The sequence below is a fragment of the Cygnus olor genome, chromosome 1 (assembly GCF_009769625.2).
Source record: "Cygnus olor isolate bCygOlo1 chromosome 1, bCygOlo1.pri.v2, whole genome shotgun sequence".
Classification (NCBI taxonomy): domain Eukaryota; kingdom Metazoa; phylum Chordata; class Aves; order Anseriformes; family Anatidae; genus Cygnus; species Cygnus olor.
Genome location: NC_049169.1, coordinates 192,416,191 through 192,440,771, shown reverse-complemented (window position 1 = coordinate 192,440,771; position 24,581 = coordinate 192,416,191). Strand labels below are relative to the sequence as shown.

The following is a 24,581-nucleotide window of genomic DNA, read 5'->3' as shown; positions in this document are numbered from 1 at the left end:
CTTCGTTATTTGTTTCCAAGCTCAAATAACAGTACATTGTGGAATGACACGGGCAGAAAGAGACACACAGGACATTTATGGAGAGTAAGCATGAAGAACAGCAACACATTTATGAAGCCTGATGTATTTAACTTGTGGTGCTCAGGACAGATTTCACATAGAGAAATTCTTCAGTAGTTTTTAAAAATGAGAAACTACTTTAAATGGTAAAAACTGCTAACTGATAATTAATTACAAATGCAGCCCCCTTTGGGTTTCCAACTAAATGATACAGTAACTGATGAAAACTGTTCTTCAGAAGCAGATGAAATCCATGACTGTGGGTTACAGCTCAAGAAACCTGTCTTACAGATCTGAAAAACACACTATTGAGCTTCACGAATACCACCACAATCATTTGAGCAAGCCTCTGAACTCATCATTAGATCTTAGCAATTAAAATGAATGTCTTCCATTCAGGCCAAGAGTCATTTTGGTCCTGCCAACCCAATCTCATTTTAAACAAGGACTGCTGCTATTATAATTTCACCCACTACAATTATGCTGCTAGCATGGACAGAGTTAAAGCTTTGTCTTAGAGCCTCTATCAGAGTAATTCCTTAAATGAGTTAAGATGTTTTGTGCCTTCCCCTAAAAGAAAAAAAAAGTAAATGTAAAAAGTAAATCAAAATGAATCAGCAACTAAGCAAAATATGACTGAGACCACACAGTTAACACAGTAACATCCAGTACCTGCCTACCTTGTTAGAGCTCCTGCAAGAAGTGAAACAGGTGCTGACTGTCAATGGCTGGATACAATCTAGGCTTTCGAAAGGCTTCTGACAAAATCTCTCAAGCAGCTTATTACAGAACAGCTGCTGCTGCTACAACAGCTACAGATTTGTGTTTGTTAACCAAGACAGATTAGAAATAGATTAACAAATACAAAGCAAAAGTGCAGGAATAAATGGTCAATTCCCAGCCTGGGAGAAGAGTAATAGCAGGGTACCTCATTCTATCAGTTCTATGACTACCGCTGGTCATTCATATTTCAAAAGATCTAGCGGAGTACTTCTTTGTAATACCGCTCTGCTTTCAGGGTTTAAAAGAGTCACGACTTTTCTTTACAGATCAAGGCCCTTAATATCTGCAGGCTAGGGCATGATGGATATGTGTTCAGATGAACAGAAGTCAAGCAGAAGACGGGGATGATCCACGCTCTCAGCCTCACTGTTTAACCTTGAGCCACAAGTCTGACTCCAAACCCTGAAGCTTCCCTTTCACAGAAGTTAGGTCAGGAGCCTCAGCAGGGCATCAGAGCAGCCCTCCTTGGTTATGCCAGTTTTCTGCCAGGGTGAGGCACAGGGACTGGAAGTAGAGTAAGGCACTCAAGGGGCAAAAGCAGAAGCTAGGGAAAAGAAAACGACAAGCCTGTGATTTTCATATTGGGGATAGACATTAGGAAAAGAGAACAGAACGCCAAAATTAGAGCATGGTGCCAACACAACACACCCTTCAGGAAGGCTACAACTGTGTTTCACCCTCTGGCATGGGGGCAGAGGGTGTCCCCCAGTAGTCTCTGAGAGAATGCGGCAGGGCTGATAGGAAGAGAGAGCGCACTGCATCACTCGCTATTTACTGGGGGTAAGATCTGCAGCCAGGAAGGGAAAATTCCTTTCTGAGTTTGGTACTCTCACAGTGGCACTTAGCTTACCACAGAAACATTACCTCTGTCTTTCTAAAACTCCAATGAATCAAGGTTTACATAAAAGCATGTTAAATGGCAAATTAGGAAAGACAGAAAAACAGAAATCTCAATATTGATCGAGCTCCTGTTGCAAGCCTGCAAAGGGAAATTTGAGACAGGCTTTGACTAGGATTTTTCAAAGACAGCTGCAAACTTGGCCAGGCTCCTAGGACGAAATATTGTAAAGTTGCATACCTTTAGAGACACCAAATGGAAGCACTGAAAATAACACCCAAATCAAATCAGTACAGAAAATTCTTAACAGAAAGGATTGTTCCCTGTTTTGCAGCACTCTGTTCAAATTCACAGACACAGGGATATATGGTTTACCGTTGAACTTAATAAAATCACTTTGGACTGATTTTTCCCCATTGCCTTTCTTTACCCACTACGGCAACTTCTGAATTGAAGAAAACTATTCAATATCCTAACATCAAAACTGACATTCATTAATATTTTTTAGCATATCAGCTCATATAAAAAAGGGTGAATGTGATAGTTTATAAAATGTCATTAGAAGCCCACGGGACATTCTGGAAGTCTCACTTCATCCTGCAGTTTCCCATTTCTTTGGCATCTCCTGGATCAAAACCTGAGAAGTGATTAGCCTGTCCTGACACTCTCACCTTTCCTGGAATACTGTGGGACAAGACACATCACATGTCTCACTGCTTTGCCTTCAAACTGTGTAGTGGTTTGTATAAGATAGACATAAGCCCAAAGTAATAGTGACATTTTCTCCTTCAAATCGTTTAATGTCTTGTAAACTCCATAAAGCACAACATATTGCAGCAACTAGAACAAAATTGAGCCACTTGGTTTCACTGCGCCTCTTGATAGACCAAGTTGTTCCATGCGACTAAGATGGGAATGAGAATCTCACACCTACATTTCTGCCTCATTTCATGTAAGTTTAATAACTTGGATTGCTGGAGGCTATCTGCTATACTACAAATGCAGTGTTGTGAAGAATCACACCCTTCCCCAGATTGTTCATATTTTAAAAAGTATATTCTAATGCCAATAGCTATTCCCTCTTCAACATAAATGAATTTTGCAGAAACAAATTAGACTTACAATGATTCCTCTAACAGAACAGTCCAAAGTGCTTTCTTACTGGATAAACTCATTCTCCAGATGAAAAGACCGATTTCAATAGTGTGTTTCAGGCTGCAAGGTATCACTGACAGTGGCAGTGGCACAAAGGGCAGTGAGAGACATGTCACTGGTGGTGTCCTCTAGTGGTCGATACGGGGGCTAGCACCGTTTAACATCTTCATTACTTACCTGGACGATGGGACTGTGCCCCCCCAGCAAGTTTCCAGACAATACAAAACTGGCGGACTGACCGACACACCAGTGCTGCCATTCGGAAGGACCTAGACAGGCTGGAGAACGGGGCAGACAGGAACCTCATGAAGTCCAAGAAAGGGAAGTGCCAAGTCTTGCACCTGGTCAGAAATAAGCCCAGGCACCATCACAATTTGGAAGCTGATAGCTAGAAAGCAGCTCAGCCAAAAAGGATATTGGGGTCCTGGTGAACTTGACTGTGAGCCAGCAATGCACTCTTGTGGCAGAAAAGGCCAACAGCCTCCTGGGTTGCATAATGAAGAACACTGCCAGCAGTTTGAGGGAGGTGATCCTTCCTCTCTACTCAACACTGGTGAGGATGCATTCGGAGTACTGTTTCCAGTACTGGGAACAGACTGGGCTCCCCAGTACAAGAAACATAGGGACTTACTGAACAAATCCAGTGCAGGGCCATGAAGATGATGATGGAGTATCTTTCATATGAGAAGCTGAAAGAGCAAGGACTGTTCAGCTTGGAGAAGAGAAGCTTCAGGGGAGATCTTATTTATGTGTATAAATACCTGATGGGAGGCAATAAAGAAGAGGGAACCCGACTCTTCTCAGTAGTGCCCATGGACAAGACAAGAGAGAATAGGCACAAATTAAAACCCATGAAATTCCATCTGAACATAACACAAGTTTTTTTTGGTTTTGTTTTTGTTTTTTTTTAATCAGACAGAGGTCAAACACAGGTTGCTCAGGCAGTTTTGGAGCCTCCATCTGCAGAGACAGGCTAAATGCAGTCTCTGACAACCTGCTTTAGCTGACCCTGCTTGAGCAGGGCTTGGACTAGATAAACTCAGGAGGTCCCTTCCAACCTAAACAATTCTGTGAAGATATCACAAGAAGTCTGTAAGCCTATGCTGCTGATCACTAAGGCACTAGGCTAGGAAGGCACTTGTGTTTAGTCCCCTGGTCTGCCTCAACCTCCTTTTTCGTATGTCAAGGCATTTATTTCAATTACTAGTTACTAGAAGCTGCCTAACTCAGATCCTGGAAGGACAAGCATAGACAAGCATAAAAACAATGGGAAGAAAAGTTCCTTCCATGACTTAACAACAAGAATTATGAGGCGTTTCTGATTTCTTTTTTCCTTCTCAAGTGTCTGGTCTGCCAACTTCAGGAAAAGGTTACACAACTAGCTGGGCTGCGAGGTTTTTTCTTTATGACACTTCCTATCTAAATGTGTGCATTTTCTTTTGAGAAGAACACAGAAAAGACTAGACATAAGGCTTTATGCAATTTTTTCCAGTAGGTTGCAGCCTAATTTATTCTGGTGAAAAAAACATTAAGTCACACTACAAGGAGAAGAATAGAGAACAGACAAGAATCAGGATTTGCTGACACATATGCAACTCCAATTATTTATTATCAGAGCGTATACATTTTTATAAACCGCGATGGGAATAGAGTAGTAGGCTTCGAGAAACACCTAAAATAACTAACTCACATATTACTACAACTGCTGTTTACATTTTAAAATCAGATGAAGAGTTAAGTGCACAAAAATATATTAAAGAAATCATAAAAAGTTATAAAAGTACCAGAAAGCACAGGCATCGAATAAAGCAGCATTTTCTGTACCACTGGTTTGTTTTACTGCATGTGTGCTTTGATTGACTGAATCTGAGAAGTTCATTGATAGCCCATTAGGAAAAGGCACTGAAACTTGGACACAGTCTGTTAGCTCCCAATGTCTGTGTCTGAAATATCTATAAATGGCCAAAGTCTAGCTGTTTCCCTGATTGAATTATATACATTCCAATTTTTAACAGCATCATAATCCTCCAGGCAGTCCTCCTCACGGAAAGGTTTGTATTTCTCAGGTGATTAAAATCACTCTGCTTTTGGCCATCTGTTTGAGACCATCACAAAGCTATGCTGTAATATAATCATCTGGAAACGCACTGCCTATGGTGCCTCATTGATGAAGTAAGAGAGCATCCAAGTCAGAGTCAGCCTTTTTAATTGAAATCGAAAAGGTAAGAAAGCCTGGGGCTGCAGAGTGAGGCAGAAAAGGATGTGAAATTACAGCAGCACCAATATAGCTTTTATAAAGAAAACTAAAGTAATATTTTCACTTGCAAGGTCAACACAGGATTAGCGGTAAGGCAGGGTCATCTATTGCTGCTGTGCTGCTCTAAATACTCAGCACGTATTAGAAAGTTAAACTTATGACTGATAAACTGCACAGAAGATCTATTACAGCTTTTTACCTAGAGAAATTGCATGAAGAGATGGATGTTCTCACGTGCTATCTAGCATGGAGGTGCTGACACTGTTAAAAGATGCCACTGCAGTTGAACAGATCAGAACACTACCACAGAAAGAAGGCTAAGTGCAGAAGCAGCATAGGGAAATCAGTCCTAGATTGGCACACACCAAAACAAAAGGAGTGAAGACTCTAATGACACTGTTCGCAACACCATCACAACTAATTCCAGACTTTCCTACTCTAACCTGATGCTTTTCTTAATATTTTTGTGGCTTAGATTAACAAATGCATCCATGACCTGTCTGAGAGGACTGGCAACACAGACACCTCTCTTTCAAGGGATCAAGAACACAGAAGTGCGACTGCCACACACAATATTGGGAAGGCTACTCTTCCTCAGACTCACCTCTAGTCCCAGAAGTAACACATCTACTAAAAAAACATTCAAGAAAAAAAGAAGTTGGTGTCAGAACCCAGATTAAAGATACAAAGAACATCAGAGCTCATAATAGTCAGCCATGGTCCTCCCTCTGCCTAAAGAGTAAGACAAACCAAGAGAAATAATCAAAGTTGCTGCTTCATAACAGAAGGACACTGTCTATTGGTATGCAGGTACACCTAACTCTATATGCACACACATCTGTGTCCTCTACACACCACTGCCAGAACAGGGTTCGCAGCTTTTCAACAGAAAAAAAATCAAAACAGCAACAAAAAATAACAACAAAATCAAACCTCAAATACCCACTGCAATGACCTTTTGTTCTTAACACTGTTAAACAACTAGTTATCCAACACCATGGGAACAGACAGCAATAGATATACCTTCCCTGTAACAAAAAGCACAAGATCGTAATGGAATAGGCCACGCAGCTACGTCTAGAATATGAACACCCTCAGGAAAACACAGGAAGGTGCAATGGCCAAGTAGAAAAGACTTGCTGCAGTAGTGCTTAAGGCAGAGCAGGTAACATTAAATTTGTAAAACAGGATGGGCATAGGTGCAGCACATGAACTGCAATAGAAAGAGTAGAAGTACGGACACTAACTAGAGGACTGGATGATACGGACTGTTTTCGGCCCTACTACTGGGACATCGTATAGCTTCATTCTACTTCACTGTTCTTCCACTTCCCTTCCTACTTTTTGCCTGCATCACCTGCAAATTTTGGAAGATCCTGAGATCAGAGTCTACCTCTGCATGCATCATGACTAGTTCAACAGGGTTCAGACTTTGACCAGACCCTCTACAGGTCCACCCATCTACATTAGCTTACTGTAAACACACTGAATATAAATATTACAGACCAGAGGGAACAGGGGATGACACAGGAAAAAATGGAGTTACAAACAGACAGGGTGATATACTCCCTAAGATGAATACTAAATGAAGGAAGGTCAATGCAGCACTAGATGCTAAGACTTAAAAATAGGATATCACTGGCAAATCATCCTGTGACAACATCTCATTGCAGTTGCTTATTTAATTAGCATATCACATTACCTTGCATGCTTGAGATTGAACTCATCTGAGTGTGAACAGACACCATGGAAAACCAAATTAAATTGTATTAAGCAATATAAAAATGAAACTTCTCAGTAAAGCATCACCAAAATATATACAGATATAAGTTTACCTCAGATCCTAAACTGAGAGAGATTATTTCATCCTCAAAAGCAGAATGTGTATCAATATGAGGAGGGATTCCTGCACACAAAAAGAAAAAAAGTCATTATAATAACAGAGGGGTATCTCTTCAAGCAAACTCTATTTACATGGATGTCCACTTTGAATGGGATGTAGGGCTAAACAAACAAATTTATAAAGGAGCCTTCCAAAACAATTCAGGACAGGATCAGCCCATCGGATTTACATGCCCAGATAAGATATTAACCACACAGCTAACCTAAGTGTTCTCTATAATCAGTGGAAATACCTAGAAGACAGTTCAGAGCACCCAAAGGCCTCACTCACTCACTCCTACTGGTCACCTCGCTGCAGCAAGCACCTGAAATCATTATGCTCTCTTCTTAGGTTAAAACTAACAGTTAAATTATGCTGGGTGTCTTTGGGCCTTAGCTCATCCACAATCACGTATTGCTCCATCACTCTTCCCCAGGAAGGAATCACCCCAAATACCCCTTGTGTTGCTAAGCAAATGAAGGTGCAAAGGATTTCAGCTTCAGAATTAGGACCTACTACTACAAACAGATACTGTCAGGGTCAAACCCTGCCCCTCTGCTTTGCAGTTCTCAAGAAAAATCTACACCATTGCTGGGCTAACCCCTGGGTGGTAATTATTTTGGGGTGTGTATGAGTAAACATGTATTTGAGAATTGCCAGAAGGACAGCAAGTTCTTTCTTTCTTTCTTTTTTAATTAAAGAAACTGCCATTCCCTGAAACCTGTGCCACATATTTTAACACAATCAAATTTCTTATTTGAAAACATATTTTCCTAACACTGTCAGTCAGCTCTACAAAACATCATTATATACCAGATTTTACCTCCAGATATAAATAATCTGAATTTCATTCATTTCAGTGAAAGCAATACTAATGTTTTATGAGGCCAACATTTAGTTTAATAGAAAATCAGCCAGACTTGAAAAGCAAGGACACATATCTGCTTGTGTTTGCTCATAATTTTTATTCTGTATGAAGCACTGAAACTCTTCCTTCAGATGCACACTGAAGGCAGCATAATTCACTGTGCAACAAGAGTACAGTTCAGCATCACCCAAATAATTCAACCAAGACCACACTGACCTTCCTGCTGTTTACACTCCACCCATGCAGCACATAGAAAGAGACAGTCACCTAAGCACTCAAATGTGGGTGGTTACTTTCAAGTATAAATCCAAAAATTTAAACATTATTAGGACCCTGAATGAAAAAAGTGCTTTAAAGAAGGAATTCATTTAATGTGTCTTCAACGTGGCTCCTACAGTTTAGATACAGCTTAGTCATCATTCACTTTTTAAAATCTCAAGTTTAGGGTCCAGTGACAGAATCTGGCTCATAACACAGATACTAAAGGCATTAATCTGGCTGCACTCTACGTTCATTTATATCCTAACAATTTGCACTTAGGAAAGGGTATTGCTTTATCTTGTTTTGTTTTTAAAAAACTGCTTCTGTTCTTGATAGAAATCTACAATTCGAGCTAATCTCCTGAGGTCCCTGGCACCAGTATGTGACTGTAACAATTTAACAGATCGGCAGATACATAAACAAATGTGATCAGCTTTTCAGACTCCTGTTTGGCACACACTAAATTAGCTGTCAGACACTGATTCTGAAAGAAAAGCTGTTGTCCTTCGTTCCTAAGGACAAATTAGATATCCACTCTAAAGGAAGCCAGATAGTTAGCCTTGATGACTGACCTTAGCAAAAAGCACAGCGTATGATTTATTCCCTACAGGTGTGATGAGAAGCACATTTCTCTCCAGTCTGGGAAAGATTACAGAAATTGAGAAATTTCTTATTCCCCAGATAAGAGAACACTTCTTGCAGCATACTTAAGAGCCTACATATCATGTATACTAACATTATACCACATAGTAACAGCAAGAGCTGTTTTCTGGAGACTACGCACATTACAGGGAGCAAGAAGAGTTTGGAGAAGCAATGAAAAAGTACATGAGTGCAAAAACAAATATGGCTACTTATTCCTGTATCCTTTTTTTGTTGAGTTTCCATGTTATGGCCTTGTATTCTGGAACATCATCAACTTCCGTAACAGTGTTATCAAAAACTGTACTTCTGAACACAAGCTCCTGGGTTCAGAAACCAGCATGAAGACATTAGGTTTGATATCAAACATCTCAGGTCACAGAGTAAATACATTAAGCAAATGCTTAAATCCTGTCCCGTTAGATGCTATTCTCTTCTGAATTTCAATTAAGGTAAAAAGCTCAAAATTTTTGAAAGATAAAAAAATTTACCTTGTCCAGGTTCATACTGATTTACAGTCAGTTGATCAGGTTTATGCTTGATATATCCCTGCTTCAAGCACTTCTCCAAGAACAAGCTACAAATTTCAGGAAGACCTATTCATAGAAACAAAACTTTAAGCAAGACAGCTTTTTACATTTTTATCCTTTCCATTCACATGGAATATAACTGGGCAAAATACAGAGAAACAGCCTATATGTAAGGCCATCTTTCATAATAATCACTATGCATTTGCTCTAACACACACATCAGAATTGTTGGTCAGATCTGCAAGTACCATGTATATGTAACATCTCACAATTAGAAAGGCAGTTCCTCCAAGGTCACATTTAGAGGCAGACCAGGCCCACTCCTAAGACATGCAAACTGTGTTATCCCTGCACGTAAATAAGAGCATATCAAATCAGGGGCAAAATTTCCACCAACCACTGCAATGAGGAAGCTGCAGACAAGAACCGTAATTATTACGCAGAAAGTCAGAAGTTGTGCAGAAAGCTCACTAAAAGATAAAAATTACCCCCTAAAAATCTGCTATTGAATTAAGTATCACCAAATAAATCTGCTGAAGTCAATATGGTTTTGAAACAGGAACAAGAGTCCTTCAATGAATTTTTAGTGTGCTATTTTACCAGAGGACATAATTTATATTCTGTTGGACGTAACACCCACAAACATGTTAATAGCACCCCTTTCACAAATCTATTGATTTTTATTTTTTGTTTTCCCCCAATGAAGTATTTCCATTTACGCTCTTCTCACACATAAAGAGCACTAGCTGTAAGACTAGAAAACACTCGAATATCCATGCTTTTATGATTATATACAGTTTCACTGCTAGAACCACAAAGTAACCAGAATCCATCTGTTGAAAGCTACATCCACCACAGTACCCATGCATGACCTTAAACACCTTCAGGTTTCATATGGGTTTAACCCCCCTATTTTACTATTTTTAGATCTAAGACTATAAGATGACTCACTTGATCTGCTCTAACTTCATAGCTCTCATCTCCAAATAAGAGTTAGTCAAACCTTTTCAAGATTGCTTTCAGTCCAAAGGAAAATTTTGTTGTGCATCCAGCAAGCTTCAAGCTCATCAAGATAAATATATGTTGCAATACACACTGCAACCCCAAATTAATATGCAATTTTAAATACAAAATCATTTTATGGAACAAAAGAAAAATTAAGTAACAGTAAAAGAAAAGACAATTACAATCCCAAAAGCCTTATTTGATTTGACCTCAACAAAGGGCAGCAACTCCTGGCTACAAGTGTCTGTAAAACAAGCTTCAAGTAGTCACTGCAGTCTGGAATGGATCCCGTTCACAAAAGCACTGTTCAATGTGTGCTTAAGATACAGTGAAGGTTCTTCTTTCATTACAATCTCACATCCATACCTCAGTGAGGATCAAAGGCTTTATATAATAGTTCAAATATCAGTGCAAAGTACTATTTCATAGGGAAGTTCTCACCTCCAGGTAAAGGTTTGTCTTTATCAACATTGTTGTTATCATAGCGAAACTCATATCCAAAATGTTTTACTTTTCTATGCTTTAAAGTCTTCTGGGCTGTGAAAAGACACAAGTTTAAAATAAGATTAGACTACATAAAATAGTAGAGGCAAATTGCTACGCTTCCCTATTCCATTTGACCTCCGTTAAACCTAAACATTCTTTAATTAAGAGCTAAAACAATCTATGTGACCCTTGTTATTCATGGCACACAATTCTTCTGCCTTGTTACCTTTTGTAACTGTATCAGGCATTCACTGTTTTTTAAAGTCAAACTGACCCTGCTTTTGTATATGCAGGAAGTAGAGAGTACCATTTTCTTGACTCCTGTTTAATGCATCTTTATTCTTGCTTTGACCTCTGGCCTAGCACTTGATTGATAACCTAGGAATATAGCAAGATCCTTCACTTTCACCAGTCAACAAGTTATATGTTAACTAAGGTCAATATAGCCATTTGTGTTGTTCCAAGGAAAAAAAAACACCAAAATCTTGAAGTGAATTCCAAGACCGATTCACTTAAGAGATTTGATTCCACAGAACTCGTATGAAAGCACAGATGCATCCAGAAAGTGTGTTTCACTAACTTATTTCTGATTTAAAAGAAAGCAAGTTTTTTAAGTAGGACATAAGTTTTTTACAGAAGACTGTAGTTGTTTTTGGATGTGGCAATCTTATTCAAGTAAATCTGTATCAGGATATCACTTCAGACCACTTTGCCCCAGTAGTTTGTCACTTGTAATATAAGACCCAATTTCTAAAATACCAAAAGCAAATACACGATTTCAAACAATACATTTATCAAGATGCAGACTTTCTTGTAAACTGAAACTGTAGGAAATAACAGCATAAAATCATAGGAGGTACGAATTTCTTCAGTTTTACCCACCATTTTGAGCATCTTCATCTCCCATCCAGTCAATACTTTCCAACATCCTCCTTTCTTCCTCTGGAGAAACTACCTTTTCAATGACTAGGAGGCCTGGAGGCAAGTTTGTAGCAACAGCATTCTTCAAGAAAACTAGGGTGTATGGAAAAAGAGAATATTGTCACTCTGTAGGGAAAATAAAACCAGGTGTTCCCCATAGGATTATTTGCTATGTATGGGAATATATTATAGCTGTAGGAATATTTGCTTTAATGATACAATGGAGTATCTGATTTGGTGAATGAGTAATTCATTTTTGACACAAGAAAACAGGGTAAGGCCCAAATTTTGCATCACAAAAAGCACTTTTTAGATTTTACTGTGTAAAACTGGTAAGACTCCACAGTACCCAAACGCAAAACCACCTGTGATTTTCCTGTCAAAATAAAATAACAATAAAAAAAATCCAATCATTTCAGGATTCTACCAGCATTTTAGTTTTCTACAATTTTGATTTACCTCTGCTTATAGCTAAAAAGTGGAGTGCCACTGTAATTCTAATATTCCACCTGCCACTAACGGGAAAAAACATGATTTCTTATTTTCTATTATTTTTTTGATATTTGATGTCTAGGGAAGCAATTCGTAACCAAATACAAACAACCATAATATAAAACCTAGAAAAACAGAAAATGCCTGTGGTATAGAGGCCTTCAATTTGATGTCCTTATTTTAAAAGCTTTTCACTGACAGAATGTACAAACCATGACCTAGAAGTCTTTTCACTAGACACTATAAAAACTCATAGACAGAGGAACCATTCTTGTATGAAACAGCTTACAGTCAGCCATTAAAAAAGTTTGAGAAAAAGGAAAAAAAGCAGAAATTTTATTCTGCCTATTTTCAGTCTTGGAGCTAAGATAGAGATCACAGGACCATCACCACACAAGAAGTCCAATGAAGTATTCAGAGATGCCCTGGGTCCCAATTTAGCTCCTTAATCACAAAACCTTCAAATGCAGCACTGAATGGTCTTGAAACTACTTAAGTGGCCACCTTGTGCCTCCAAGTAAAAAGAGTTCAAATTCAAGTATCCCATCATTAAACACAAAGACAAAAAATACAAAGACAAAAGGTTATTTTCTGTGCTGAATCTTAGATTCTGGCTTTCATTCTCTTTCCTCTACTTACATACTGTGTGCTTTTAGCTGTATTTACAGTCTAAGAAGTAAAAGCAAAGAGAAGTATGCAAGGAGTTTATAGGTAAGCACAAAAATGATACCTTTTTCCACAAAATTACTATACAGAACAACATTTTGGCCAGAGTCTCCCAGCGTTAATTCTTTTCCATTTAGGGCATCAAAGGCTTTCTTGGCTTCTTCCGTTGACCCATATTTCACAAATGAATATGGTTTATTCGGTGGCATTAAAAGTGCTTCCACCAATCCGTATTCTTCTACTGTCTTGAGCAGTTGGTGTCTACTCATTCCATTACCTAGGCCAGCATTGGCAATAACTAGGTTCTATGTGAAGAGAAAAAAGAAAATTTAGAATTACTGATTACTGCTGATTGAACTAAAACTAACACTCTACTAAGAAATCAGCTCTCAAGAAAAATGAAGCAATCCCATGATTACTTTTTAATATATTCCACACAAAATAGTTACATTTCAATTAGCTAGGTATATGAAGCTAAAGCAACCTCTGTCCAGCACAAATTCTGGTAGAAATGCTTGCAAATGCTATTATAAAATGACTTAAGCTTCAAACTGGCATAGGCAAGAAGTGTTCTGTACGCAAAAAGTGACACCTGCAGACATCATTTTGGAGTTTTCTAAAATAAATTTTTCCTAGAGCCCAGTTACTGCTAACAAAAACAAAAAAAAACTTCAAAGACTGTGATTCCTTTTTGTTGTCGTTGCTGTTATGAAAGTTTTCTTTGTCAAGAAGTCTTTCTAAGCACAGAGAGACTGATATTCCCAGTCACACCATACACCAGATTCACCAAAAAAAAAAGTGGCCTCTGTAAACAGACCATTTAGTTCTGCTTCAACACTCATCTGAGAATTCACCCTTTTTATTATTTTTAACAAACAAAAGGGATTTATGCCCCATCCTTATTAAAGCAGATTACTTTGAGCACAATCATAGAATGGTTTGGGTTGGAAGGGACCTTAAAAATCACCCAGTTCCAACCTCCCTGCCATGGGCAGCAACACCTCCCACCAAACCAGGTTGCCCAAAGCCCCACCCAGCCTGGCCTTGAACACCTCCAGGAATGGGACATCCACAACCTCTCTGGGCAACCTGTGCCAGGGCCTCACCACCCTCACAGTGAAGAATTTCCTCCTAACCTCTAACCTAAGTCTCCCCTCTTTCAGTTTAAAACCATTCCCCCTTGTCCTATCATTATCTGCCGATGTAAAAGGTTGCTCTCCATCTTCTTTATAAGACCCCTTTAAATACGGAAAGGCTGCAACGAGGTCTCCCTGGAGACTTCTCTTCTTTAGGCTGAACAGACCCAGCATTCTCAGCCTTTCTTCATAAGAGAGGTGCTCCAGCCCTCTGACCATCTTCATAGCCCTCCGCTAGACTTGCTCTAACAGCCCCACATCCTTCCTGTGCTGGGGGCCCCAGCCCTGGACGCAGCACTCCATGTGGGGCCTCACGAGGGCAGAGCAGAGGGGCACAATCCCCTCCCTCCACCCACTGCCCACCCCTCTGTTGGTGCAGCCCAGGATGCAGCCGGCCGCCTGAGCTGCTGGCTCATGTTGAGCTTTTCATCCACCAGAACCCCCAAGTCCTTCTCTGCAGGGCTGTTCTCAATGAGATCTTCTCCCAGTCCGTGCTCCTGTCTGGGATTGCCCCGGCCCAGGTGCAGCACCTTGCACTTGGACTTGGTGAACCTCATTAGGTTCATATGTGCCCACTTCTCAAGCTTGTCCAGGTCCCTTTGGATGGCATCCTTTACTTCAACTGCACCACTCGGCTTGGTGTCATCTGCAAACTTGCTGAGGGTGCACTCGATCCTACTGTCTGCATCATTAACAAAGATATTATACCAGTACAGCTCCCAGGACAGACCCCTGAGGGACACCACTCGTCACCGGCCTCCACTTGGACATAGAGCCGTTGACCACCACTCTCTGGGTGTGACCTTCAAGCCAACTGAATGGTCCACCCATCAAATCCATCGCTCTCCCAATTTGGAGACCAGGATGTCATGTGGTACCATGTCAAAGGCCTTACAGAAGTCCAGGTAGATGACATTGGTCGGTCTTCCTTTGTCATCATAGAAGACCACCAGATTGGTCAGGCAGGATTTACCCTTGGTGAAGCCATGTTGGCTATCTCAGATCATCTCCTTATCCTGTACGTGCTTTGAAAGTGATTAACTGCTTTACTCTAGGTCTTCATTGTGATTTATGTACAAAGTTATCAATGAGTATGCAGTTTGTGACACTGTTGCTGGTTCGCTAAATATTAGAAGAAACACAAAATAGAACTTTAGAAAGGACTACTATTAGAAAAAAAAGATATCCTTTGCAAATCCACAATCCTTTAAAAAACATTTTTTTTGACATCTAGAGAGCTATTTGCTATAACTGAATGTTCAGTTTAATCATGGAAGTTTAAATCCCTTTCTAAGGCCAAATGAGGATGCAGTCTTGAAGTTTTGACTGAGCCCTGTAACTCCAAACAACTAGCAACAATTTACTCAGATTGACTCCATCCAATACCTTTCCAGAAAGCTTTCACACAATCTTTTCCTTAAATGCTATAAATGCTCTATGACCTTTTCTGAAAGCAGCTGGCAAAGCATTCAATAGTTTCAAATTGTAGTGTTGCACTTCCCTAAAAGAAGGAAAATTATGTTTAAAACTGAACAGAAAGATTATTAACAAAAAAGATTTTTTTTAAATCAGTGAGCACACCTGAGATACTGCTGTGATTATGCTTTTTGTAATGGCTCTGTTAAACTTGCCGTTAGCGACACATCAGGCCGTCCGTACCGATCACATTTTTCAAAGGTGACCATATCACTAATTATTATTTTCTGGAATGTTACTAAGGGGGAGGCCCATGTGTGCAGAGGAAATGAGGAGACTCAAACCAGCGCTCTCACTGGCTGTAGGCAGGTCACCTACAAAGACGTTCACTACACCACAGCAGCATGCAGAGAGATTGTTCACATTCTCATGGCTGAGCAATTTCAGTAAAATCACTTATTACACAAAGCCTGAAAGCATTTTCTGTACTCTCTGCACAAGTTTGTCGTGATTTAACACAGCAGGCAGCTCAGCACCACACAGCCATTCACTCACACACACCCCGCCAGTGGGATGGGGGAGAGAATTGGAGGGGAAAAAAAAGTAAATGCTTGTGGGCTGAGATAAAGACCATTTAAAAAGACAGAAAATGAACGTAATAACATGTACAAAACAAGAGATATACAATGCAATTCCTCACCACCTGCTGACCAATGCCCAGCTCCTCCTCAAGCAGCAGTCCCCCCCAACCCCTGCCAGCCACCCCATATTAATTGTTCAACATGGCGTCATATGGTATGGGACATCCCTTTGGCCAGTTGGGGTCAGTTCAATGTTCAAAGGAAGGGTGCCCTCTACACATCATGCAGCTGATGCTATGTGGAGTGAGTGAGTTACAATGACCACACAACGGGATCGAATAGGAAAGCCCAGTCACCCAGGAATCTGGGAAGTGATCATAGACTGGCCAGAAGGCAAAGATTTTGGAATATCACCAGAGGAGGAGATGACACATGCTGAAGAAGCCCCACTGCATCATAAGCTACCAAAAAATGAGAAGCAATATGCCTTGTTCACTGATAAGTCCTGTCATATTGTGGGGAAGCACTGGAGGTAGAAGGCTGTTGTATAGGTTCCTACAAGGCAAGTTGCAGAAACTGGAGAAGGAGAATGTGAATTGATCCAATCTGCAGCAGTGAAGGCCATCCAGCTGGCTTTAAATACTGCTGAACAGGAAAAGTGGCCAGCACTCCATCTCTGTACAGACTCACAGATGGTGGCACCCAAGGAAGAACTGCATCAGACAATGAGACTTATTTCTGAAACAACCTCATAGGTACCTGGGCCAAAGCTCTAGAGCATCTGCCAACCAAGACGGACCTGCCCAACCAAACCTGTTATGTAGCGTACAAGAGGATAAAGTCCCTGTAGTGCACGTAAAAAACATGCTAGGGAAGACAGTCTGGACTATGCCTGCCTCAGGCAAAGGCAAACCCATCCATGGGATTACTTTTGCTCAAGGATCTCTGTGCACTTGGTGGGTAATATTGAAAAATGGGGAAATCCAACGCATACCTCAAGGGGATTTAATGTTGGGTAAGAATAGCCCATGATTTGAACTGCATGATGTTAATTACGATACAATACTGTCTGTCATCACTACTATGATTGCTATATGTCATACTACCAATGGTAACATAGTAAGAGTCACCCAGATAACGCCAAATGAATTTTGACAGAACTCGACAAGCACGGTGGTGATGGAATCAGAATTGGCTTCAGCATGCAACAATCCAAGAGCACACACCATCTCTTCTGCCCTGAAAGACTGTTGTAACAGGTGGAGCCCAGAGTCATGAACTAAACAAACTCAATGGACATTTTATATATGTATATATATAAATACATAAACATACACAGGAAAAGTGGTGATTAATGTATTGGGAAGTGCGGGACCTGAGCATGACATAAATGGTGTGGAATAAGTGATAGATATTGTCCTGGTTTCAGCTAGGACAGAGTTAATTTTCCTCCTAGTAGCTGGTATGGTGCTGTGTTCTGGATTTAGGATGAGAATAATGTCGATAACACACTGCTGTTTTAGTTGTTGCAGAGCAGTGCTTACAGTAAGCCAAGGACTTTTCAGCTTCTTGTGCTGCCCTGCCAGCGAGGAGGCTGGGAGTGCACAAGAAGCTGGGAGAAGACAGAACCAGGACAAAGTTTATCACTAGCACTACGATTTTGTTTCATACTTTTTTTTTTTTTTTTATTAAAATGTGGTCGTCCATGAGGAGCTTGTTGGACCCCACAACTACTCTTTGGATAGGTTAGACAGATGATTAGGTATCTGGGGCAGAGGGGAACAAATCTGAGATCATGGACCACCTCCACACAAAACTAGGGAAGTGCTGTCCCTACCCCAAGAAGCATACAATATATACAAGACTGCTGGGTTATTTTAGAATATGCCTACATGGTGTGAAATCCAAGTGAAAACCAAGCCCAACTTTGTTACAAAGTATCAAGATCTAACAGATATTTCTGTATCTGAATGGGAAGAATTTTTAGGATCAAGATGAACAAAGCTAGAGTAAGTGGTATAGCTCTACAATATGTTCCAAGCCAAGTTAGCAAATTCCCACAACTGACAGACGGAACTAAGACCCTCGTGAACTTTCTTTCTGCCTGGAAGTTCCCACCACTTATCTTTTGCTACACCAGTATTTGCCAGGTCCACTTCTGACCTCCTGAAACTCTCTACTGTAGCAGAAAAGTAACAGATCAAACAGATGGGTAGTTTGCTGGTAGGTTAGGAAATAAAGCATCTTATGATAAAGTCCATTGACTGTCATAAGAAAGAAGCAAAACTGCCCCCTGTCTAGTCCCCTTTTGTGCACGGGAAGAGAAAGTTCTCTTTTTAACAGCTGAAAGTCAGTCAAACAGTTCAGTTCCCACAGAGCCACAGCCTGAATCAATTTAGGTGAAGAAAACAATGTGGAAAAGATTTCTAAGACAGACGTGTTTTTTGTTTTTTTTTAAACCAAGGAGTTAACAGATGAGACAAATTATACTTGATGGAGAAGTATAGCAGAAAAAGATACAAAAGCTAAAAGCCAGAGAAGAAAAGAAATCATATAGAAAAGAGGAGCAAAGCACATCTCCTTCAAAAAGGTAACATTTCTCATGCTGTCTTCTTCTCCCCAACTCAGGGAGCTACTGTTTCAGATTAAAAAAAAAAATCTTACAACTATCAAAGCCTCTCCGCAAACATTAAACTGATGGAGTACACTTCTGCTTTGAACTCAAGAGGCACAGAAAACCTTTAATCTCAGGAAGTGCTTTTTAGAGGAGAACTGCATTTTAGACAAAGTATATGTGAAGACGGAACACAGATAAACAGCATTTTCTCATACCATCAAAATCAGAACTGGCAATCACCTGTGTGGCATGGGAGACACACTCAATGCCCTCATGTCTCATCAACGTATGCTGAGCTCTGACCTGCTTCCTCATTATCTTCTTCTTCATTTTGTGGACTTTCAAGTGATCTTCACCAGTTCTGTCAACTTCCATGTTGGTGATCTGGGAAGCAAAAGTAACAACATATAGTAAGCACCTTGCCTAAAAAAGGAAATACTGCTGTAGAGAGATACAGCAAACCTCCCTGTCTCATCAGTAATTTTTAGGACACTAACGGGGTCTGTCTTGGGACTGGTGCTGTTTAATATCTTTATCAAAAGATAATTCCAGACTTCATGAACTACTGGGGGGCTGACAAAACTGAGTCTGCAAACTACACTATTCCTCAGTCAATAGGTCAATTTTCCCCATTTTATAAGTTTTTCTAATTAACTCCTTTATTAAAAGAATGTAAAATAAATCTTTTAAAGATTGCCATGGTATTCGATTTCATTTTCCAGTTTTTATCTTTCCCTTTACTTTATTCACAGTATCACTACATCCAGTTGCAGTTTTTATGCTGCCTGCCCCTCCTGTTTTCACATAATAGTTTCAGTTGGTTTCTTTTTTCTTTTATATGTGGAACTCCCATGAGATTTGTATGATCTTAGCTTCTAAGTTAGTCAGTGCCTCACTGAATGCTCAAGCTGGAGATGAACTGTTCCTGTTTAGCCTCCTTTTTCATAATTACCACTTTCAAGTGAATATGTTTGGCAAAAACTGCTTTTTTTGCACACATAGATATTCAAGGACTAGCAATCAAGATGCTCCATACCTCATTTAGCACACCTTCGAAGACCGAACCTTAAGTAAATCACACACTTGTCATGAGAAAAAAAAAACAGAAAACTGTGTACATCAATTAACACAATGAATTTACTGGCAACATACCATTTACCTGCCAATAAGCTACCAAAATGTAACCTCTTCATAGAATACAACCATAGAATGACTCAGGTTGGAAAAGACCTCCGAAATCATCTAGTCCAACCTATAATCTAGTACTGACAAGTCCACCACTAAACCATGCTACTGAGTTCTACATCTACACATTTCTTTAAGACCTCCAGTGATGGTGACTCAACCACTTCCCTGGAAAGTCTATTCCAATGCCACACAACCCTTTCAATAAAGAAATTTCTCCTAATATCCAACCTAACACACACACACACCGGCACAACTTGAGGTCATTTCCCCTCGTTTTATCACTTGGTGCTTGGGAGAAGAGCCCAGTCCCCACCTTGCTTCACTGGCCTTCTCCAGGTTTTGTTGCATCTTTTGCCACTTCTGTTCTATCACTTAGATCACACAGCAGCTTCCTACACCCCTCTGAGCCTAGCTTCTTTTTCTTTCTTTCTTCACACTTTCTTCAAACCCAGAGGAACAGTCCAGACTTCCCTTAAGACTATGACAAAGCTGCAGACACTGATGTGGCTAGACTTTGCCTTTTTTTCTTTCCCCAAAATCCTCATAACAATATAGAGTTGGACAATCAAACTGCAGCTGTCTGTCCTTTCCCATTTTTTATTACTGTTGAACTGATAACAATCTTTCCACCTCATTTTCGTATCACCTCAAAAAAATGTTGTGGGGTTTTTTTGGTCTTTGTTTGTTTGAAGAAAAAAGTTACGTCAACCACAACTATATTTACTTATTTAAATGTGTCAGCTGCTTTCACAGTCTATCATCCATTTGCATATCTTCTGGCTTGCAAGACTTCATAGCTCATTCATGATATCTAAGCTGCAGACACAATCACGGCAATATGACAGTGTACTACAGGAAAATGGTAAAGGCCAAAAAAGTTTCACAATAGTAGTTGACGCAACTTTGTTTTGAATGTCTTCGCAAATATTTTCTTTCAAACAAATGCAAATATACTAATAAAATTGTTATAAAAACATTAAAGAGACACATAGTACACATAACTATATATTCCTTGTGACTGCTGCAGCATTACCGTCATCAAAATGCACAACTATTGCCTGTACTGAAAGAAATATTCTTTAAAGGGAATGAGAACGATGACAGCAGCAGCAGGTAATAACAGATTCCAAAAAGGAACAGCATAAACACTGCTGAAAATTCAGTCTACTGCCTCTCCTCACCATTTTTTGGTTCTTTCTCCCGCCCTTACTCTTCCACTCACAAACCCAATTCTACAGCAGCCTCCAAATGAATTCAAACAATAGGCAAAGAAATTGACAACAACAATTTCTGGCAAAGCAAGCACATTAGTGGCATAGCAGGCTCTAACAGTTCTATCCTGAAACTGTGTCAGATTCCCACTATCAACTCTGAGATGGTGCATGCATGGCCATAACAGTCTGAACCCTGACTTCCTGGCCAAATATAACTATTGAATTTTTACAGAGATCCTGACCGCATAAAATTAAAACGTACTCCTGAGCATGACAAAAAAACGAACCAATTACTAAGCACCATGATCCATCCTACCACCATGAGACTTTTGCCAGTTCCTTGAGTTTCTTATTCAGAGCTAATTCAAGCATAACCATGCTAACATGCAATGTACAAATAATGTATGAAAAGGAAATCTTCCTAGTGATAAACTGTAACAGGGAACAGTTTCTTGAAAAGGAGACTACTGAAATTATTATTTCCTGTGACTTCAGAAACATAAAGAGTAGAGGCTGAAAATCTCATTTGGTTATAGAGCCAACCCTTCCTGTAAGATTATTTTTCATTTTGAATTTGTCAGCAAACGCCCTTACCAGGCTTCGTTCAATTTGCAGACTTGTTCAGCAAACTTATCCATGAACAAGATGTCCAATTGACATATTTGGGCCAAATGTCTTGGCCTGCTAGCCAGTAACTTCATGGACTGCCCACGTGCAGGTTCTCATCTTCTCAGCAGTCTCAAATTACTTCAAAAGAAAGTATAAGAGAGACATCTTTGATTCGGTAGAATGGGGTTACAAAAATAGTAACAACATGGGATGGTTTACTTTCTGGAACCATGCAAATCTGGTTCAGAAGGAAAAGCATGTAGCTACATTGCCCAGACCAGAAAGATTGCTAGTGGGAAGCCTGTACAAAAGAGACCCAGATAGAAGAAAAAGGATATGGAATTGAACAGATCAGGCCTCTTACAAAGTATCTACACTTCCATGTACTGCATGACTTGAACCAATCCCAGGGGAAAGCAGCTCTGAGTTTAGTCAGGCCTCAGACAAAAGGTCCTTACAAATTCCCACATCCTCCAGGCAAAAGCTAAGGAGTCATGGCCCAATACTTGGCAAACTAGCACAGAAACCATACCTGAAAGACTACTTTATATCCTTTCACTACCTCTGAACTAAGCAACACAAGGGCCAAACAAGGTACGACTCGGAAGCCTAAACAAAGGTATTTAGAGTTGGTGGAGATGCCCCAACCCATGCTGCCTGGCCTTGCAGCTGCTGCTCAAAAAGCTGCAGACTTTCCCCAGATGCTGTGTAATGCTTGTCAACATCACCCAGACGTCCCCAACCCCTGAAAACATCTCAGACAGCACCACCTGCCTTTGCTGGGACAGCACAACCCTCTCTCCATCTTTGTCTAAACTGGGCCTGAATTCTCTGCCTTGTCAGTTGCCTGAAGTCAGTTTTGCAGCCACAAAACCCCACAGTCTGCCATAATTTCAGAGTTAAGGAACCATGCTCAGTTGTATGTAAGCATATGCAAGTAGATACCTGTATTTGGTGGCATCTCACACCCACTTTACAAAGCCCAACGTGACTATCGGGGTAGGAAAAAAAAAAAAAAAAAAGCATGGAGCAAATACACTGAAACAACCTCCCCTGCAATTCTAGCTCAGGTTACAGCATCAGTAACTGGTCTGACATTACAACAGGGGTTAATTTAAAGTTTAGCAGCCACCCGTGGGATGCTGGTGTGTGCAGAGCTGAGCGGCTGCTGCCAGCGGGGGGAGCGCTGCGCCCACTTATTAAGCTCGGCAGCTTATCGTCCGGTTTAGGGTCAGTTTTGTTCCCCAAAAACCGAAACACAAACGTAGGCAGACACCGCATACACACACACATCAAAACTCGTGGAAGTGAAATTCATGAACTTTGATGGCGAAATCTGGATGTTCCAGCATGGCCCCAAAATACCCGAAAGCGCCAGCGCATCCCTGTCGGTATCCCCACCGCGTTTTCGCCACTGAAAGCCAGCACCTAAACCTCCCACCCATTTCCCTCAAATTTACGGGCTCTGGGCACGCGTGCAAAATAGTAAAATAGTAGGTATTTTTAAAATAGTAAGAGTAATAACAACAAGAATCTGCGCACACTTTTCCGCCCCCCTTTCCGTTGGGGAGCTGCCCCCCTCTCCCCCGGCCAGCCCCGCACGGTACCTGGCTGGCGGCCGCCATCTTGGGGCAGGCAGTCCCGCCCCTCCGCCCGCCGACATGGCGGCGCCCCGCCCTGAGCCCGCCCAGCGGGACAAGTCTCCGCCGGCCGGCGAAGGCTGAGGGAGTCCTTTCTTGAGCAAAAACACTGCTGGGAGGTCGCTGGGTGGAAAAAGAAGGCCCTCTCCGGTTGTGCTCGGGGCTCTCCGATGGGTTTTTCCGAGCGCTGGCATGGGCTAGGGCCCTGTCACGGTGCCCGGGGAGCCGCGAGGTTGGGCGGTGTGCGGCGAGAGGGGAGGGGCCGCGGCCCTCTCGTTCTGTCTCCTGTCACAAGCACACGGTTGATTTTCCTCACTGAAGTGCACAAGATCGTCGTCATCCTCCTTCCAGTGTATAAATTCTTTCTCTGAGCCAGCAGCGGAAGCACAGCAACATTTGAACCCACATCCCCAGTGGGGCAACAGCATTCGGCCCCGTGCTGGGATCAGTTGTTTCGCAAAGCACAGTGTTACATGCACAAACCAGAGCAGACCCATCCAGCATACCCTACCCACAGCTGGGACCCCAAATCCTGGCACGGAGCTATCACCCAGAGTTGTAATGCTGTCAGTGCCCGCAGAGGCCACCACTGCAGCCAGCACTGATCAAATGACCTTTAGCAAGCCCAGCACTAGAGGCAGAGGAAGGCAAAAACACAATAAAGCTAAGGCCACATGAAGACTAAGCCAACGTTTGTATTTCCCCACACTGCTTCTCTGCTCATGAGTAACCTCACTAAGGCTGCTTAGTAAATCTGCACTGCTGAGCAACCTGCTCCTTGCTGAAAGAAGTACCTGCACAGCTCACTTGCTTCCTGTGCCAGAAAGTCATCCCCTGAGTCAGAGAGAAAACACCTACCTAAGTCTTCTCTACCCTTCATTTTTCTCTCCCATCATAAACTAATCTAGCCTTATGCTACACCACCACCACAGTATAACCTCTTCCCCCTTCTTTCTCTAAAACAGTGAAGTTCAACATTACCTACTTTTTTCTATTAGCAGGCTATTCTCACTATAGCTTATTATCTAAAAACTGCATTTTTTTTTCCTCTATATAACTACCAGGCTGGTTTATTTTCTCTCTCTCAACCTCCTCTGTGGGTATTTAACCTTTTTCAAGATCAATTAGATGTGGGATTCCCAGGTGGGTGGTATGCAAGGCAGCCAACGAGCCTTGTAGACCTGCAGTCAGAAGCCAGCTCCATGACTTTGTCCCAGATTCACACTCTGTAAAAGTCTACCCATGCAGTTAGGTAGGGCTGTGCTTACCCAGGAAAAAGGTTCTGCTTGGGTTATATACCATGACCTGTGCTGCGGACAAAGCTATCCCATGTG

The 24,581-nt window shown here is 41.1% G+C and overlaps 1 protein-coding gene across 4 annotated transcripts in view; it reads right to left on the bottom strand.

Moving 5' to 3' along the window:
- The window catches only part of ALKBH8 (alkB homolog 8, tRNA methyltransferase), a 50,668-nt gene extending 26,790 nt beyond the window's left edge, over positions 1-23,878 (bottom strand). Inside the window, exons 1-7 of one of the 4 annotated variants that reach the window (XM_040544119.1) lie at positions 23,215-23,878; positions 18,837-18,980; positions 12,911-13,151; positions 11,650-11,781; positions 10,723-10,818; positions 9,238-9,342; positions 6,929-6,999 (exon numbers count right to left, since the gene is read on the bottom strand). In XM_040544119.1, coding sequence (XP_040400053.1) covers positions 6,929-6,999; positions 9,238-9,342; positions 10,723-10,818; positions 11,650-11,781; positions 12,911-13,151; positions 18,837-18,980; positions 23,215-23,232 — 807 coding nt within the window. In that variant the 5' untranslated portion in view covers positions 23,233-23,878. Of the gene's footprint in view, positions 1-6,928; positions 7,000-9,237; positions 9,343-10,722; positions 10,819-11,649; positions 11,782-12,910; positions 13,152-15,368; positions 15,484-18,811; positions 18,981-23,214 lie in introns of those variants that run through there. The other 3 variants (XM_040544121.1, XM_040544122.1, XM_040544120.1) reach the window with 3 other exon arrangements.
- Positions 23,879-24,581: the final 703 nt, after the last annotated feature.